This window comes from Oryx dammah, unplaced genomic scaffold (genome assembly GCF_014754425.2).
Source record: "Oryx dammah isolate SB20612 unplaced genomic scaffold, SCBI_Odam_1.1 HiC_scaffold_29, whole genome shotgun sequence".
NCBI classification, from domain to species: Eukaryota; Metazoa; Chordata; class Mammalia; order Artiodactyla; family Bovidae; genus Oryx; species Oryx dammah.
In genome coordinates, this window is record NW_024070213.1 from 52,672,120 (window position 1) to 52,689,679 (window position 17,560).

Below are 17,560 nucleotides of genomic sequence, written 5' to 3' on the forward strand. Positions count from 1 at the left end.
TGTATGGATGTGAGAGTTGGACTGTGAAGAAGGCTGAACACCGTAGAATTGTGGTGTTGGAGAAGACTCTTGAGAGTCCCTTGGACTGCTAGGAGATCCAACCAGTCCATTCTAAAGGAGATCAGCCCTGGGTGTTCTTTGGAAGGAGTGACGCTAAAGCTGAAACTCCAGTACTTTGGCCACCTCATGTGAAGAGTTGACTCATTGGAAAAGACTCTGATGCTGGGAGGGATTGGGGGCAGGGGGAGAAGGGGACGACAGAGGATGAGATGGCTTGATGGCATCACCAACTCGATGGACGTGAGTTTGAGTGAACTCCAGGAGTTGGTGATGGATGGGGAAGCCTGGCATGCTGCAATTCATGGGGTCGCAAAGAGTCAGACACGACTGAGCGACTGAACTGAACTGAACTGAACTGAACTGGGGCTCATATGGTCAAGAATCTGCCTCCACTGCATGAGACCTGGGTTTGATCCCTGGATGGGGAAAATCCCCTGGAGAAGGAAATGCCAACCCTTCCAGTATTCTTACCTGGGAAATCTCATGTACAGAGCTGTGGCTGCAAAGAGTCAGACATGACTGAGCAACCGAGCAAAACCCCTCTTGAGGGCTCACCCACCAGATCAACGGGACCGTAAGGGATGAGAATATTGACCTTTTCTGACCTTGTGGTTCTCAAGCTTGGATACTGTTGACCTCTGCCTCAATTCTATACTGAATTTCCCTCCACTCAAGCCCCTTCATGAGTACGCATGTACCCTTAGCTTAAAACTTACCTAATTTTACTTTGGCGGGGATACAGCTTTGGGAAAAAGTGTTTACTTGCTGCAACTAATAAATCCTTCTTTATTCCGTTCTCTGGCTTGGTTGTGTCTCCTGGCTTGATATCCACCAAGAGATAGACTCAGTTTTGGAGGTAACATCATCAGGAAGGTTAAATTCTTCAGCAGAAGAGCTGAGGAGAATATCAAGGGTGTGTGTGTGTGTGTGTGTGTGTGTGTGTGTGTCAGAGGTGGTGGGGGTGTGGCTGTGTCCTGGAGGCTGGAAGCCACATGGGGGGAGGACTATTAAATGTTAACAAGTGCTTTTCTTTAAAAATACATGCATATATATTTTTTCATATACATATCCATGTCAGAGGAAGCTGTAAGGCTATGTGCATATATACATATGTATTTTATGTATATTATATATATATTATATCTATATGAAAGACTTTCTGACCTTAAAATGTTCTTTTAAGTCTTTTGGTCTCCAAGCTAATATACATTATAAGTAAATATTACATCACATTTTCTGCCCTACACTAGAATCCAGAGCAGAACAACCAAGGGAGTACCAAGGGAATCTATGGTACTCTTCTTATTTATTAAAAAAAAAAAAAAAAACATTTATTTATTTATTTGACTGTGCTGGGTCTTAGTTGCCACATGTGGGATGTAGTTCCCTGACCAGGGGTCAAACCTACTCCCCCTGCATCGGGAGCGTGGAGTCTTAGGCACAGGACCACCAGGGAAGTCCCTTATTTTACACTTTTTAAGCCCACGGTGAATGATCATATTTTGCAAAGGAAGAGGTAGTGGGATCTGACTGGCACAGCTGTACCTGGGCATCTGATTTAGGAAAGTGGAGAATGAATGCCAAGTCGAACCAGTTGCCTCCCAGTTTGGCAAAAGGAGTCCTCTTACCCAGCTCCCACCACAGAACTCTCTGTCACGTGACTTAAGCCCTGCCTGGGTCCCATCCACATCCTCACTTGCCTCCCAGTAAAGGAGGCAATTCCTGGAAACTGTATGGGGATAGGAACTCATTGTTCACTTGCTTGGGGCTTAGAAGCTATTGAGGCTGTTATGTGTACACAGTTGTGCCTAGGAAACCAATTTACACCTATATTTACTGTATTTGAAGAAGGAAATGGCAACCCACTCCAGTACTTTTGCCTGGAAAATCCCATGGACGGAGAAGCCTGGTAGGCTACAATCCATGGGGTCACAAAGAGTCAGACACGACTGAGTGACTTCACTTTCTTTCTTTCTTCACTGTATTTACATTCTACAAGTTTAGTTCATCACGGAAAATTCCAAGTGGTTTATCTAACATCTTTCTCCAAAATAATGTAAACATTAAGCCAGTTCATAATCTATCTGATGATGCTCAGAGGAAGAAAAATATTACAAATAAGACATGCATGATAATATGTTTGGTCGAATGCTGCTCTTTAAAACATTGGATATCTGTGATTCCATTCCATTACCCTAAAGCCTAAGCTCATGGTTTATTGGGGGAACTGAGATGCTGACAGTGTGCAAAATTATCTGCATGCCCAGACTGAGGTTTATTAGATTACCCTAAAATCCTAGGCCCATTGTTTGGATGATTAGCCAGGACTTAGAACCAAAAAACACTTAATGTACCAGTAAAAGGAGACTATCGTTTCCTTTTTCTTCACATTTAAATATATTATTCAAAGTAAATATTATAATAAATAGTCATTCCAGGGAATTCTTTTGGTGATCCAGTAGTTAGGACTCAATGCCTTCACAGCCATTACCCAGGTTCAATCCCTGGTCGGTGAATTAAGATCCCACAAGACTCTTGGCCAAAAAAGATACCCTTTTATTACCTTAAATTATTAGGGTTAATTTTTTTTGGCAGCTTCACTCAGTGATTATTCTAGGGCAAGAGGTACCCTATAGCTATGTAAACTTTTTTTTCGAGGTGTAGTTGATATACAATATTATATTCAACTACTTTTAAACTTGAGAAGAATATCCTAGTCATAAACGCAAATAACTTGCTGTTTCCTCACTTTATCCACATGCAATTACCTCTATCAATCCAAATTTCCTCTTTGTTCATTCATACAACAACATTTTCAAAATAGTGCTAAGCATCTCCTGCTTGGTGGGAATTGTGCTTGGTGATGAGGATACAAAGATGAACAGATAATTCACTTTGAGAAACTTCAGGCAGTTCAGTTCATTTACTCATTTGTGTCCAACTTTTTGCAACCCCATGGAAAAGCTTAGTATCTAACAACAACAACAAAAATCAGATTCATTGATTCATCTGATAGTTACTGATAGCCTCTTATGCAGCATTCTGTAGAGGGGCTTCCCAGGTGGCTCGGTGAGTGGTAGAGAGTCTGCCTGCCCATACAGGAGACGCAGGAGGTGCGGGTTCCACCTGTGAGTCAGGAAGGTCCCCTGGAGAAGGAGGCGGGAACCCATTCCAGTATCCTTGCCTGGAAAATTCCATGGACAGGGGAGCCTGGTGGGCTACAGGCCATGGGACCACAAAGAGTTGGACATGACTAAGCAACTGAGCTTAGTCATGAATGCAGTGGCAAGCAAAACAGAAAAAGTCCCTCCTTTGTGGAATTACATTCTTGTGGGGGAATGCATGCTGTAAAGAAGAGGCAAGCTGGATAAGAGGACAGGGAGAGAGAGATGAGGCACCCCCGCCCCCCGCCCCGCCCGAGACAGGGCAATGTGGGAAGGGTACTTGAAACAGAGATCTGAATGAAGTGGAATGTTTGGGCCAGGAAAATTACAAGCAGAGGGCAAAGCCAAGTCAAAGGCCAGAAAGTAGCAATATATCAGAGGAACTGGAAGGAAAGAGGCATGGCTGGAGGGGAGTGAGCCAAGATCTGAGTGCACAGGGGCGAGGGGATCACGGAGAGCCCCATGGGTCATGTGAGTCAAGGCAAGGACTCTGTTACTCTCTACATGAAGGGAAGTCACTGAGGGCTGAGAGCAGGGAAGTGATATCAAGTTGACTGATGTTAAAGAATGTTGCAAAAAGACTGTGAAGAGGCAGGCATGGACCAGGGAGACTTAGGAAGTAATTTCAGTAGTTTATCAAGAAAGGACAGTAGCTTGGACCAGAATGGTAATGAAGAGGGAGGCATAAGAGGTCAGATTCTGAAAATTTTTCTGAGAGGAGTCTCTAAAAGACCATCTCTGCTTGGACTATAGCTGCTAAGATTACAAAAAGAAAAAAGTTAACATTTCCTTAGCACTTATACTTGGCCAGGTTCATCTTATTTGGTGTTGAGAATGTTATAAAGGAAAGTACTTACTGTCACCTTAAAGAAGAAAAACTGAGTCATAGAAAAGAAACTTGCCCAAGGCCACAGAAACTGTAAATGGGGAAGCCAAGTCATGCATCTGGAGCTGTCTGACTTCGATGGATACAGTTCAGAACTCTTCTCTGCTGCTATGTTACTTTTCTTTTTATTATAACATATCCTCTCCACATGAATGTACAGAACTATGTATCTTACAATTGGGTTCATACCAGCTCCCTTCTGAAGTCATTAGTAAGTTGTCCTTAGTATGCTGTGACTCTACACTTCATATTCCTGATGGACCGAAATGCAATTACTGTTGGAAAGAGGACTGTTCAGTGGAGCACTCTAAAGTTGAAATTGAGCATTAATGATGAAGAGCTGTGAACCCTGCATCAGTCAAGACTTCTGAGCAACCCTCTACTGCCTTTTAAAAAGTAGGGCTAGCAGAAGAAAAACATGCACAGGTTTAAGTCAGTGGTGAAAAAAAAGAATTTTATGTAATCAAAGATGTTGAAAACCTTAAACAGAGGAGAAATTATGAGAAACCTATATGCAGGTCAGGAAGCAACAGTTAGAATTGGACATGGAACAACAGACTGGTTCCAAATAGGAAAAGGAGTACGTCAAGGCTGTATATTGTCACCCTGCTTATTTAACTTCTATGCAGAGTACATCATGAGAAACGCTGGGCTGGAAGAAGCACAAGCTGGAATCAACATTGCCGGGAGAAATATCAATAACCTCGGATATGCAGATGACACCACCCTTATTTGATGAAAGTGAAAGAGGAGAGTGAAAAAGTTGGCTTAAACCTCAACATTCAAAAAACTAAGATCATGGCATCCAGTCACATCACTTCATGGCAAATAGATGGGGAAACAGTGGAAACAGTGTCAGACTTTATTTGGGGGGGCTCCAAAATCACTGCAGATGGTGACTGCAGCCATGAAATTAAAAGACACTTACTCCTTGGAAGGAAAGTTATGACAAACCTAGACAGCATACTTAAAAGCAGAGACATTACTTTGCCAACAAAGGTCCATCTAGTCAAGGCTATGGTTTTTCCAGTAGTCATGAATGGATGTGAGAGTTGGACTGTGAAGAAGGCTGAGCACCGAAGAATTGATGCTTTTGAACTGTGGTGTTGGAGAAGACTCTTGAGAGTCCCTTGGACAGCAAGGAGATCCAACCAGTCCATTCTAAAGGAGATCAACCCTGGGATTTCTTTGGAAGGAATGATGCTAAAGCTGAAACTCCAGTACTTTGGCCACCTCATGTGAAGAGTTGACTCATTGGAAAAGACTCTGATGCTGGGAGGGGTTGGGGGCAGGAGGAGAAGAGGATGACAGAGGATGAGATGGCTGCATGGTATTACCAACTCGATGGGCATGAATTTGAGTGAACTCCAGGGGTTGGTGATGGACAGGGAGGCCTGGCATGCTGCAATTCATGGGGTCGCAAAGAGTCAGACACGACTAAGTGACTGAACTGAACTGATAGTTGACTCAGAAGCCAAACAACACTACGAGGTGTGGAAGTTTAGGATCTTCGATTTCCTTATTGCACTGTAAAGGCTAAAATGTCATTAAGTAACATCAGAATATGTGACTGTATACACAGCTACAGCTATAGCTAAGTCGCTTCAGTTGTGTCCGACTCTGTGTGACCCCATAGACGGCAGCCCACCAGGCTCCTCCATCCCTGGGATTCTCCAGGCAAAAATCCTGGAGTGGGCTGCCATTTCCTTGTCCAATGCATGCATGCATGCTAAGTTGCTTCAGTCGCGTCCGACTCTATGTGTCCCTATGGACAGCAGCCTACCAGGCTCCTCTGTCCACAGGATTCTCTAGGCAAGAATACTGGAGTGGGTTGCCATTTCCTTCCCTGACTGTATACACAGAGAACTCATTATCCTATTATTTATTATCTCAAGTCCCATTGTTGCAGCTGAACAAGAAAGCAAAAGTCACCATTGCCTGAAATTCACTGTAGTTAAGAATCAAAAACTTGGGACTTCCCTTGTAGCTCAGTCAGCAAAGAATCTACCTGCAATGCAGGATACTTGAGTTCGATTCCTGGGTTGGGAAGATCCCCTGGAGAAGGAAATGGCAACCCATTCCAGTATTCTTGCCTGGAGAATCCCATGGATAGAGGAGCCTGACAGGCTATACACAGTCCATGGGATCACAAGAGTAGGACACAACTTAGTGACTAAACCACAATAATCAAAAAACCTGGTTTAAGCAGGAAGCCATCAAAAACTACGTGGATATGGCAGGAGTGGGGTGGGAAGTAAATCAGGAGTTTGGGATAAACAGACACGTACTAATACATATATAATAGATATATAACAAGGATCTATTGTATGGCATAGGGAACTATATTCAATATCTTTTAATAATAACCTATAATGGAAAAGAATTTGAAAAAGAATATGTATATACATAACTGAATCACTTTGCTATGCAACTGAGACTAACAAAACATTGTAAATCAACTATATTTCAACCAAAAACAATAAATAAAAATTATATGAATATGTACACACCACAAATATACAACTGTCCATACATTCATTTGCCTGCATACTGACGCTGGCCAAGGCTGTAACATGTGCTACATGAGACCACTATGTGTCCTCCTGGCATACACAGCACGTGTGCTGTGGATGATCTCATTTCCAGTTTCAGTGTGTTTACAGTGAAGGGAAATCTTAAAAACACTTTTGAAGCAGCTGCAGTACCAAATCCTTCTAGTTTTTCATCAGGTTCTGTACATCTTTACATTTGTCATAAACACTACTAAATGGACTGTAATTTTTGACAACTTGTCTCTTTGGAATCTTTCCAAAGCATTCAACTGAGTTCCCTTTGAAATGACAACTATCTTTTTGCATTCGCAGACCAACAGTTCCTGTACATTGATTTTAAATCACACAATCACAGTAGAGAAAATACAACTGGCATAAACTCATTTGGGAACCAACACAGCTGGCATTTAACAGGTGGACAAAGAAATAGATGAGAGAAGAGAGCGAGCAGCCCTGAGAGAGGCCACTGCTGGGAGAGGCTTCCAGGAACCCCCAGCTTCCGTCACTGCGTTTTTCAGAGAATGAGTTTACCAGTTAGGAGAGCAAGTTGATTAAGTCGAGGTTGGTTAAGAAAGCTGCTACTATATTCACAAACTGAGCGGTTATAAAATTAGCTCTCACCTCAACCAAACGTCTTTTCCCACTTAACACTGGCATCTATCCAGACCGATGTGGACTGGTCCCTTGATATTACTAATAGCAAACACCAAAAGAGAACTTATGTTCTTGACCAGGGCACTGACGAGTTCTAAGTGAGTTCACATGTTCATGCATCAGGCAGGTGCTATTATTAACCCACAGAGAAGCAAAGAAAGTCAAATGAATTGTCCAAACTCCCACAGCTGGTGTGCATGGCAGAGTTGTATTCAAATCAAAGGTATCTACTCCAAAGTTGTTCCCTTACTTAGCACACTATGTTCCCTCTCAGTATGATTATCAAGTGTTGTAAATATTTGTAAATACTCACAAATAGCACTACAAAGTGAGGGTGTAAAATATGGAAACTTTCATGAAGTCAACAGAAATGATCTTGGAGAACAACTGGAAGCACAGTCAAAGTTAATGAACAATGAACACTAGCAGAATGAGCTAACAGTTGAAGAGAGGCTGAGAAGACTAATAATACGGACCCTTCTGCTGCAAATGATCTTAGCAATCACACAGTATATACTAATCACCTACTACGTGTTTCAGTTGACTTTGTTGGCAAAGTAATGTCTCTGCTTTTTAATAAGCTATCTAGGTTTGTCATAGCTTTTCTTCCAAGGAGCAAGCGTCTCTTAATTCTATGGCTGCAATCACCATCTGCAGTGATTCTGGAGCCCCCAAAATAAAGTCTGTCATAGTTTCCATTGTTTCCCCATCTATTCATTACAGGAACTTTATCTTTTGCTCCTGTAGGAGATTTATCTTTTCATTCTGGTTTATCCATTAGAAATGGATTTTGTTCCTTATAAGCATTAGCACATAGTTATGGTTATATATATATAAAACCTAAATTTTGTGATTATTAACTAAATAAGGATAATTTTTAGATCCAGTTTTGGAGTTAAAGACCCAACCTCTTTTACTTTGTTCACTATGTGATTTGGCCTCCCTTTTGGCTGAATCCTCGGTGATCCCAGGTTTCTGCCATCACTCACTAGGCAGGGTGTGTGGTCATGAGGAGGAACAATGAGAACAGCCAAAGACCACTGAGAGTGTAACAGGCAGGAAGGCCAGGGATCTCCAAACAGAGGAAATAGGCTGCAAGTGTCAGACATTGTTATGTTGCTTAAGCGGCAGGAGGAAACTAGTGGTATTTTTTCCCCTTCTCTATACAAATTTAAAAGGAGGTTTCTCTTAAAATACTGTGTTGCCATAACGACACCTAGTTTCACCTGAAGTTAATTATTCTCAAACCTTGAGTTAACCAATGCATTTTTCTTATGGAAATATTTGTCTCAAGCTTTGTTCATGTACTATGCATTTACCCTAGACTCTGTCTTCAAGTCGGTTTCCAGCCAAATGGCTCAGAACCTAGTCGACAAACCATTATGCTAAACTCAGAATGTGTTCCCCTAATCTATGTAAACGAAACTATGTGTATGGTGATCTGCCCTTCTACAAGATTCAAGTCTATCGTTTTATGGCCCAGGATGAATCGTCCGATGTCAAGATTATCCCAAAATGCATCTTATGGGTGAGGGGCCTGGTGCCATTCTGAGTTTTAAGACATTCCTTTCATTCATTAACAGACTGCTAGTGACTATATAACATCCAGCTGAAGACTAGCAGCGGGGGTACTCTTTCTGCCCCTTTCTGATGCCAATGTCAGAAGCTTCTTTATCTCCTTTTATACTCTAATAAAACTTGATTACACAAAAGCTCTGAGCAATCAAGCCTTGTCTCTGGCCCCAGATTGAATTCTTCTCCTTCAGAGGCCAAGAATCCCGGCATCTTTTCATGGGTCAGCAGCAACCTTTCACAAGCCACCCAGGTGGCACAGTGGTGAAGAATCTGCCTGCAGTGCAGGAGAACCAGGCTCAATCTCTGAGTTGGGAAGATCCCCTGGAGAAGGGAATGGCTACCCACTCCAGTATCCTTGCCTGGAGAATCCCATGGACAGAGGAGCCTGGTGGGCTACAGTCCATGGGGTTGCAAAGAGTTGGACACGATTGAGTGACTACCATGTACACACAAGCCACCCAGCAAACAGTACTTGCACAAAACGTGGGACTAGGCTAATGAAAAGCAATCAGGATGCAGAACTGGCAAAAATTTAAAACTAAAGGGCCACAGAATATTCTGGAAGTAGGAGACACAGGCCAAAGCAGAAGGTATAAAAAGATTAAGGCTTATCAGCTGGGATAAAGGTGACTGAAAATAGCCTGAGGGATTTGGTAGGAGAAGAAATATAAGAAACTATAACAAATTAAGCATGATTGTACTGAAGAATATGGGTGTGGCCTTGTAAAAATCTAAACAAATTCTTTGAGGTTGATTTTTATTTGTCTTTGGTTTTCATATCCCTGCATTAATGGGCTTCTCAGGTGGCGCTAGTGGTAAAGAGTCTGCCTGCCAATGCAGGAGAGGTATGCCTGTGTTGAGAAGATTCCCTGGAGGAGGAAACAGCAACCCACTCCAATTCTCCACTTGCCAGGAGAATCCCGTGGACAGAGGAGCCTGGTGGGCTACAGTCCATAGGGTCGCAGAGTGGGACACTACCGAAGCGACTTAGCACGCACGCAGTACAGAAACTACTTGTTGAATCTGGTGACTGTCTTAATGCCCATGCTTCTAATTTAATTTTCTGATAGGAAACATTCATTTGGCTAAAAAAATAAATTCATCTAAAAAGGTATGCCAAGCTTAGAAGATGTTACCTTTGGGAGAAACTGGGTAAAAAGATACATGAGGATGATCTACAGGGGGTAGGGGGTAGGGGGTGTGAATGGGAGCGAGGCTCATGAGGGAAGGTGTACATGTAGACTTATGGCTGACTCACATTATGGTATGCAGAAACTAACACAACACAGACAGCAACTATCCTCCAATTAAACAAGACACATGGGATCTTTAATATTTTTTATAACTGGATGTAAAATGACAGTTAGCTTAAAATTAAAACATTAATTTTTTTTAAGTATGGCAAGGCAAGTCTTATTCCCATTCTTTTAATTCCATCTGCTAAGGTCTCAATGACCATGTGATCATGGCCACCTCCTTCAATCATACGTAGAGAAACCACTTTTGTGAGTTTCTTCATGCAAGCTAATACAAATGTGCCTTATTTCTCCCTCCCCATCTTTACCATGGTAGCTATTTGGTTCTGAGTCTTGCTTTTTTCCACGTAACAATGTAATGGAAATTCTAAAGAGCTTATTCTATGTGTAGAGAGCTTTTGTTTGAGGTATTCTTAGGTAAATCATACTTACTTAGCCAGTCCTCTACTGATGGACATTTGTATTGTTTCCAACCCTTTGTTATTAAAAGCCGTTATTAATACTACAGATATTGTATTTGTGTCATTTTGATAACTAGTGCCTAAGTCCCTCTACAGAGACTGAATCATTTTCCATTCCCACCAGCGATGTACGGGAGCCTGTTGTCCCAAAGTCTCGACAGTAGAATGTGTTATCAAACATTTGGGTTTCTGCCAATCCAGTAGATTTTAATTTTTGTTCCATTCATGAGGTTGAGTATATTTCCATTTGTCCAATATACTGAAGAATAACAATGTTATCAGAAAATGTCTGATAAGAAAGCTGAATTTGATTCTTTTACTGGAAAGAGGTCCTTCCATAGTTCTGGATCTTATTTAAAATGCATTGGCTAGGGCTTCCCCGGTGGCTCAGTGGTAAAGAATCTGCCTGCCAATGAAGGAGACTCGGGTTTGATCCCTGATCTGGGAAGATACCACCTGCTGTGGAGCAACAAAGCCCGTGTACCACAACTACTGAGCCAGGAACTCCAACTGTTGAGCCCATGTGCTGCAAACTACTAAAATCAGCACGCCCTAGAACTTGTGCTCCTCAACAAAAGAAGCCACTGCAAGGAGAAGCCCGCACACTGCAATGCAAAGTAGCCCCTGCTCAACTCAACCAGAGAAAAGCCAGGGCAGCAACAAAGACCCACCACAGCCAAAAGTAAACAAGTAAAATTAAAATGCAATGGCTAGTGGCGATCATCTCGTAATGTACAAAGACTGCTATGGTGCACACCAGGAACTAAGGAACTGTTATAGGTCAATTACACTTCAAAACAAACATTAGATCTGAAGTTTCCAGAGGTGGGGCTGCGGGGAGGAATAACATGAAGGTAGCCAAAAGGGAAGCCTGGCGTGCTTCATTCAGTCCATGGGGTTGCAAAGAGTCGGACACTACTGAGCGATTGAACAACAAGCCAAAAGGCACACACTTCTAGGTGTAAGATAAGGAAGTGCTAGAGAAGTAAAGTACAACATGAGTAATACAATGAACACTGCTGTATGCTAAGAGAGTAAATCTTAAGGGTTTTCATCACATGGAAAAAAATATTTTTTCTTTTATTTTCTATCTATATGAGATGATAGGTAGTCACTAAAATTATTGTGATGATCATTTCATGATGTACACAAGTTAAATCATGATACTCTACACCTTAAGCTTATTCACCACTGTATGTTAACTGTATCTCAACAAAACTGGAAGATAAGTAAAATTGTAAAATGCAATGGCTTTTATTTAAAGTGTTCAGTGTTGTTTAAAAACATCAGAAGATCAGATTGACTGAACAACGACTTCACATCAAAGGGTCGTTGTTCAGTTCCTAAATCGTGTCCAACTCTTTACGACCCCGTGGACGGCAGCATGCCAGGCTTCCCTGTCCTTCACTGTCTCCTGGAGTTTGCTCAAACTCACCTTCATTGAGTCTGTGATGCTATTGAAGAACCTAAGCTACTCCATTTTGTTAACAGAAAAACTCCATTTTGTAAGGTTCCGGGAAAAGAGCCTTTGGAAATCCCCTGACTTCACCCCACCACCCAGGAGCCAATCGGACCCCAGACCAGAATCTCCTGACTTAACGTTCAGGAACTTGTGGTCTACCTAGGTAATAGGGACCAATCAGAAACCAACACACAACCCTTCGAAAGAAAGTGACCAATCAGACGTCCCCCTACCTAGAAATTCTTTTTTTTTCATGAACACTCCCTATATAAGCAATGAAATCCAAAACCCGGGGCTCCTCCCTATAGCCACTGCGTTGATAACGGTGGAAGCCCCAGCTCAAGCTTGGTAATAAAAACTCTCTTGCTTTTGCATTGGATATCGGCTCCCTGGTGGCCTTTGGGAGATTTTGCGACTTGGGCATAACACTATCAACCACCTCATCCTCTGTCGTCCCCTTCTTCTCCTGCCCTCAATCTTTCCCAGCATCAGGGTCTTTTCCAATGAGTTGGCTCTTCGCCTCAAGTGGCCAAAGTATTGGGTGCTCACCCTAAATATGTCCAAATCAGTGACCCACCACCAAGGGCCTATCAAGCCTTCCCTAAAGGGCTCTGCCCCACCCTGGAGGAAAGAGAAACAAGACTCACAGATGAACACCCAAGAAATATCAAGAAAACTCAACAAATATCAGGAGCCTTCATGGATCTTACAGGATCAACATACTAAATAAGCAAATCATATCATTTGTTAGAAGGTAATAGGTGCTGTGGTAAACAAGACTGGATTGAGGTCAGGGGATAAGGAGCCCTGTGGGCCATCAGAGCAGGCCTCACAGAGATAATATTCGAACAAAGGAGGAGATAAGGAAGAAAGCCTGTGATAATCTGGAGGTAGAGCATTCTGGTAGACAGCCAGTGCAAAGGCTAAAAGGAAGATGTGTGCCTAACATGTTCAAGATCCAGGCAGGAGGCCAAGGAGGCTGGAGGAAAATGGAGAGAATGAGGGTAAGGAAGAATTGGAGGCTTCTTTGAGGGCAGAGATGAGTTAGACAGTTAAGTTGCTGTGCAGGCTCAGTCGTGACTGACTCTGCGACCCCATAGACTGCAGCCTGCCAGGCTCCTCTGTCCATGGGATTTTCCAGGCAAGAATACTGGAGTGGGCTGCCATTTCCTTCTGATCTTCCCAACCCAGGGATCGAACGAACTCTCATCTCCTGTTCTCCTGCATTGGTAGGTGACTTCTTTACCACCTAAGGTCTAGGCCAACCAGATGAATTTGGAGTTAATCCCATCCTGTCCTTGCCCTTCTAATCTTGCCCTTGCCCAGGCCTCAGAGACTTAACTTTTCTAGGAGGGGCAGAGGTAATCCAGTGCTCCAGCCACTCCTGGAGGCATAGAGAGCAAACAACCTAAAGGCCCCAGGCACACTTAGGCAAGCAATCACGTGCTTGTAGGCTGAAGGCTCCAGGCAACAAGAGAACAATCTTGTACCTTTTTCTTCTATAATTCTGCTTTCTCCTGAAAGTTTTCTTTCCTTGCTAAATTTAAAATTTCTTCCTTGGAACATCTATGATTTGAGCATCTCACAACAGGTTGGTCCTGTCAGCTGTTTCCCTTTTCTGTACATCTAATATCTCACCTGGAAGTGGTAGTAATCACCACCATATCAGACTCTTGTGCTCATATGCTCAGTTGCTCAGTCATGTCTGACTCTTTGCAATGCCATGGACTGCAGCCCGCCAGGCTCCTCTGTCCATGGGATTTCCCAGGCAAGAATACTGGAGTGGGCGGCCATTTCCTTCTCCAGGAGATCTGCCCAACCCAGGGATCGAACCCTTGTCTCCTGCATCTCCTGCGTCAGCAGGTGAATTCTTTACCACTGATCCACCTGGGGAGCCCTCCGAAACCCCTACAAAGACTCCAATGCTGCCTCTGATCACCTACTCAAGTGAAAGTGAGAGTGAAGTCACTCAGTCGTGTCTGACTCTTCGTGACCCCATGGACTGTAGCCTGCACCAGGCTCCTCCGTCCATGGGATTTTCTAGGCAAGAGTAATGGAGTGGGTTGCCATTTCCTTCTCCAGGGAATCTTCCCGAACCATGGGTTGAACCCAGGTCTCTCGCATTGTAGACAGACGCTTTACTATCTGAACCACCAGGGAAGTCCAATCACCTACCCAATTCATACCAAATACTATCTGCCCCAGCTTCCCTGATAGCTCAGTTGTAAAGAATCCACCTGCAATACACGAGACCCTGGTTCGATTCCTGGGTCAGGAAGATCCGCTGAAGAAGGGATAGGCTACCCACTCCAGTATTCTTGGGCTTCCCTTGTGGCTCAGCTGGTAAAGAATCCGCCTGCAGTGCAGGAGACCTGGGTTCGATCCCAGGATTGGGAAGACTCCCTGGAGAAGAGAAAGGCTACCCACTCCAGTATTCTGGCCTGGAGAATTCCATGGACTGTATAGTCCATGGGGTCACAAAGAGTCAGAAACAACTAAGCGACTTTCACTTTCATTATCTGCCCCTGACCTTCAAACTGGTGACAAACAAAGCTACTACTTTCTCAATAAAAAGCATTACAGGGAGAGAACTCTTTCTTTTTACACCAGTCTAAGAGGATCTATCCCACTTCAGAATCAAGAGAAGTGAGACAATGAAAACAGAGACTATCGAGGAGAAACCAAGCCGAGGTTTCTGCAGGGGCAGCAGGCCTGATGGGAAAGTCATCTTGCGTCGGCAAACCCACCGTTACTCCAGACTGGCTTCTGTGCTTGATTCCTTGCACCTTTAAACTCTAGTCCCCACCTGCTCCACCTTCATTTCCCCTTCGTTGCCTACTGAAAAGACTATATAGGGCATTGCTGCAAGAGGAAGAGGCCCTGCAATTTCTATAATCTCTACAATCCCTACAATAATTAAGCAGTAACCTTGGGTCTCATCAATTTTCTAAACCCTTCACCAATCAATACAGATCCAGAGGGGTAAGACAGGATGGATACACCACTCGGATAAGGATGGATTTTTCTGACGTTTAAGGAATGCCATTAACACGGGCAAGGCACAGAGCTGGGAGCCACAGGAAATCCAGACATGTGTCCTGGGCACTGATAAAGTGACACTCAATAAAGGTAGAGGCCAAACTTCCTCTGTGGTCCAGTGGTTCAGACTGTGACTTCTAATGAATGGGGCACGAGTCAATCCCTGGTGAGGGAATTAAGATCCCAGCAGTGTGCCCCACCCCCCAAAAATAGGTAGAGGCAAAAACTGATGAAAAATGAAACTGTATGGCAACAACACCTGAGATGTCACCAATCATTGACAATATGAAGACCAAGGGATCTTGGGCAGCTCCATACAAAAGAACTTAGAGCCGCTCTCAAAGACCCAAGGGTAGCCCGGTGGTGCTTCTGGCATAGGGATTAATCTGGGTGTGAGTTCTGCTTCCAATTTCCCAGCTGTGACATCAGTGTCACACTGATGGTATTTCAACATCTGCTTAAACTTTATTTTTCTCGCAAGAAAGAGGAGCCAGACAGCCGCTTCTCGAGGATTTTGGGAAGAGGAAGTGAAATCCAGGAGCTGCTTTAGCATAGGGCTTCCCTGGTAGCTCAGATATCTGGTAAAGATTCTGCCTGCAATGTGGGAGATGCAGGTTCCATTCCTGGGTCAGGAATATCCTCTGGAGAAGGGAATGGCAACCCACGCCAGTATTCTTGCCTGGAGAATCCCATGGACAGAGGAGCCAGGCGGGCTACAGTCGGTAGGGTCACAAAGAGTCGGACGCGACTTGGGCGACTACCTCTTACACACTCAGCAAGTGCCATCCATCAGGACCCACTCTGGTCTCAATACCGCCCAAGAGGCGTCTGCCCGGTACCCAGTCTGCAAGTTCTCCTGTCTATCCTGAGCCTCTCAGGATGTCACTCTGTTCAGTGTCAGGGTAAAATCGGAACTGCTCAGCTCCCACGCCCCGTCTCCCAGTCCATCCCGGGACCACCGGGGGCACCCTCTTCTATACGCGGGCACCCGATGTTTCGGCAGGACGCCCAGTGGGGTCTGGACACCTCCCCTCCTCGCCCGCAGCGCTCCCCGCGCGGTGCCCTCCGTCCAGCCTCACTCCGCCGGCTCCTCACCTGATGTAGGGGAGGAACGGGTTGACGTGCCCGGAAAGCACGGCGACCACGTAGGAGATGATGAAGGCAGCGGACGACCAGGTCACCAGCAGGAAGGGGACGAAGGCCATTCCCCGGAGAAAGCACAGCATCGCGCCGCCACCGCCGGGAGGGCGCCGCGCCCCACGGAGCCGGGCCGCGGGGCTGGTGGCTGGGGCTGCTCCGCGCTGCCGGGAGGCGGGGGCGGCGCACGTGCGGTGAACAGCCGCGGGCGGCCGGGCTGACCCGAGGCTCCGCGACGGCGGGGCAGGCCCGGCTCCGGAGGGAGGGGAGGCGCGGAGAGCGGAGCGAGGCAGCTGGCGGCGAGGCAGCGGCCGGGGGTGGGTGGGGCGCGGGCGGCCCGGGCTTGTTGCGAAACCAGTGAAGTCACAAAGCGGCGGCCCTCGCCGACTTGCCCGGCGCGCGGCGACCTCCCCGCGGACGCGACGCCGGGGCTGCGGGGGACCCAGCTCCTTTCGCTTTTGGTTCTGCCTCCCCGCGCGGGACGCGGCGGGGATGCCCGCCCAGACGGTCCCAGTCTACCCGCGCCGTCCTGCCCTTTCCGCAACTCCGGAGAAAGGATCAACTCCTCCCCGCCCCTCCTCCTCCCCTCGGGGTTTCCGGGGTACCGGGGCTCGAACCCCGACGGCTTCCTCTGCGTGGTCCCGCCGCCCGCGCGTCGCCAAGGAGAGCGTGACCACCGCGTGGTGACATCTACCGCGTCCCGCCCGGCCGCACGGCTCCGGGCAGAACCGTTGGGTGACGTTCTCCAGGCCCTGGGACATGGATGTGGCACCCACCTGGGCGCTGTCCACCTGGAAACCCGGAGCATGTGGAGGCTGGGGGTTGCGGGACTGAGGGTGGGGGGCCGGACTGAGCTCTGGCAGAGCCTGTGATGCCCACAGTTCTACTTCCCTCGTCCCTCCCACCCCCAGGCGGACTTTTCTTTCCTAGAAATTAAGTTTCTGTTTCTCTCACGGAGCAGGGTTAGCCCAGGCTTGGAGCTATGTCGTAAGACTGGTAATAGTGACTTGGTACATTTCAAACCCTGCGAAAAGGATTTGTGCTCCGGAGGCACTTGCAAGCACGGTGATTTTGAAATGCGGCTTAGGAGTGTCACACTTTGCTAGGGGACAGGATACAAAGATTTAAATAGTTTCATGGGGTTTAGGCGACTGACATATCAAAATAAAATACATTGTATGGAATATCAAACAAATATGATAATCTTTTTAAAAAAATAAATAAGAGATATGCATAGAGTTGAGAGGCAGGTGCTGCTGCTCAGATGAAGAACCAAGGACCTTTCCCTGAAAGTTATTACAGTTTTTTAAACGA

The 17,560-nt window shown here is 45.4% G+C and overlaps 1 protein-coding gene across 1 annotated transcript in view; it reads right to left on the minus strand.

The window, feature by feature from the left end:
* The window catches only part of DRAM1 (DNA damage regulated autophagy modulator 1), a 41,287-nt gene extending 24,178 nt beyond the window's left edge, over positions 1–17,109 (minus strand). Inside the window, exon 1 of the mRNA XM_040234868.1 lies at positions 16,205–17,109. Within this exon, the coding sequence (XP_040090802.1) occupies positions 16,205–16,335 (131 nt within the window). The 5' untranslated portion in view covers positions 16,336–17,109. The remainder of the gene's footprint in view (positions 1–16,204) is intronic.
* Positions 17,110–17,560: the final 451 nt, after the last annotated feature.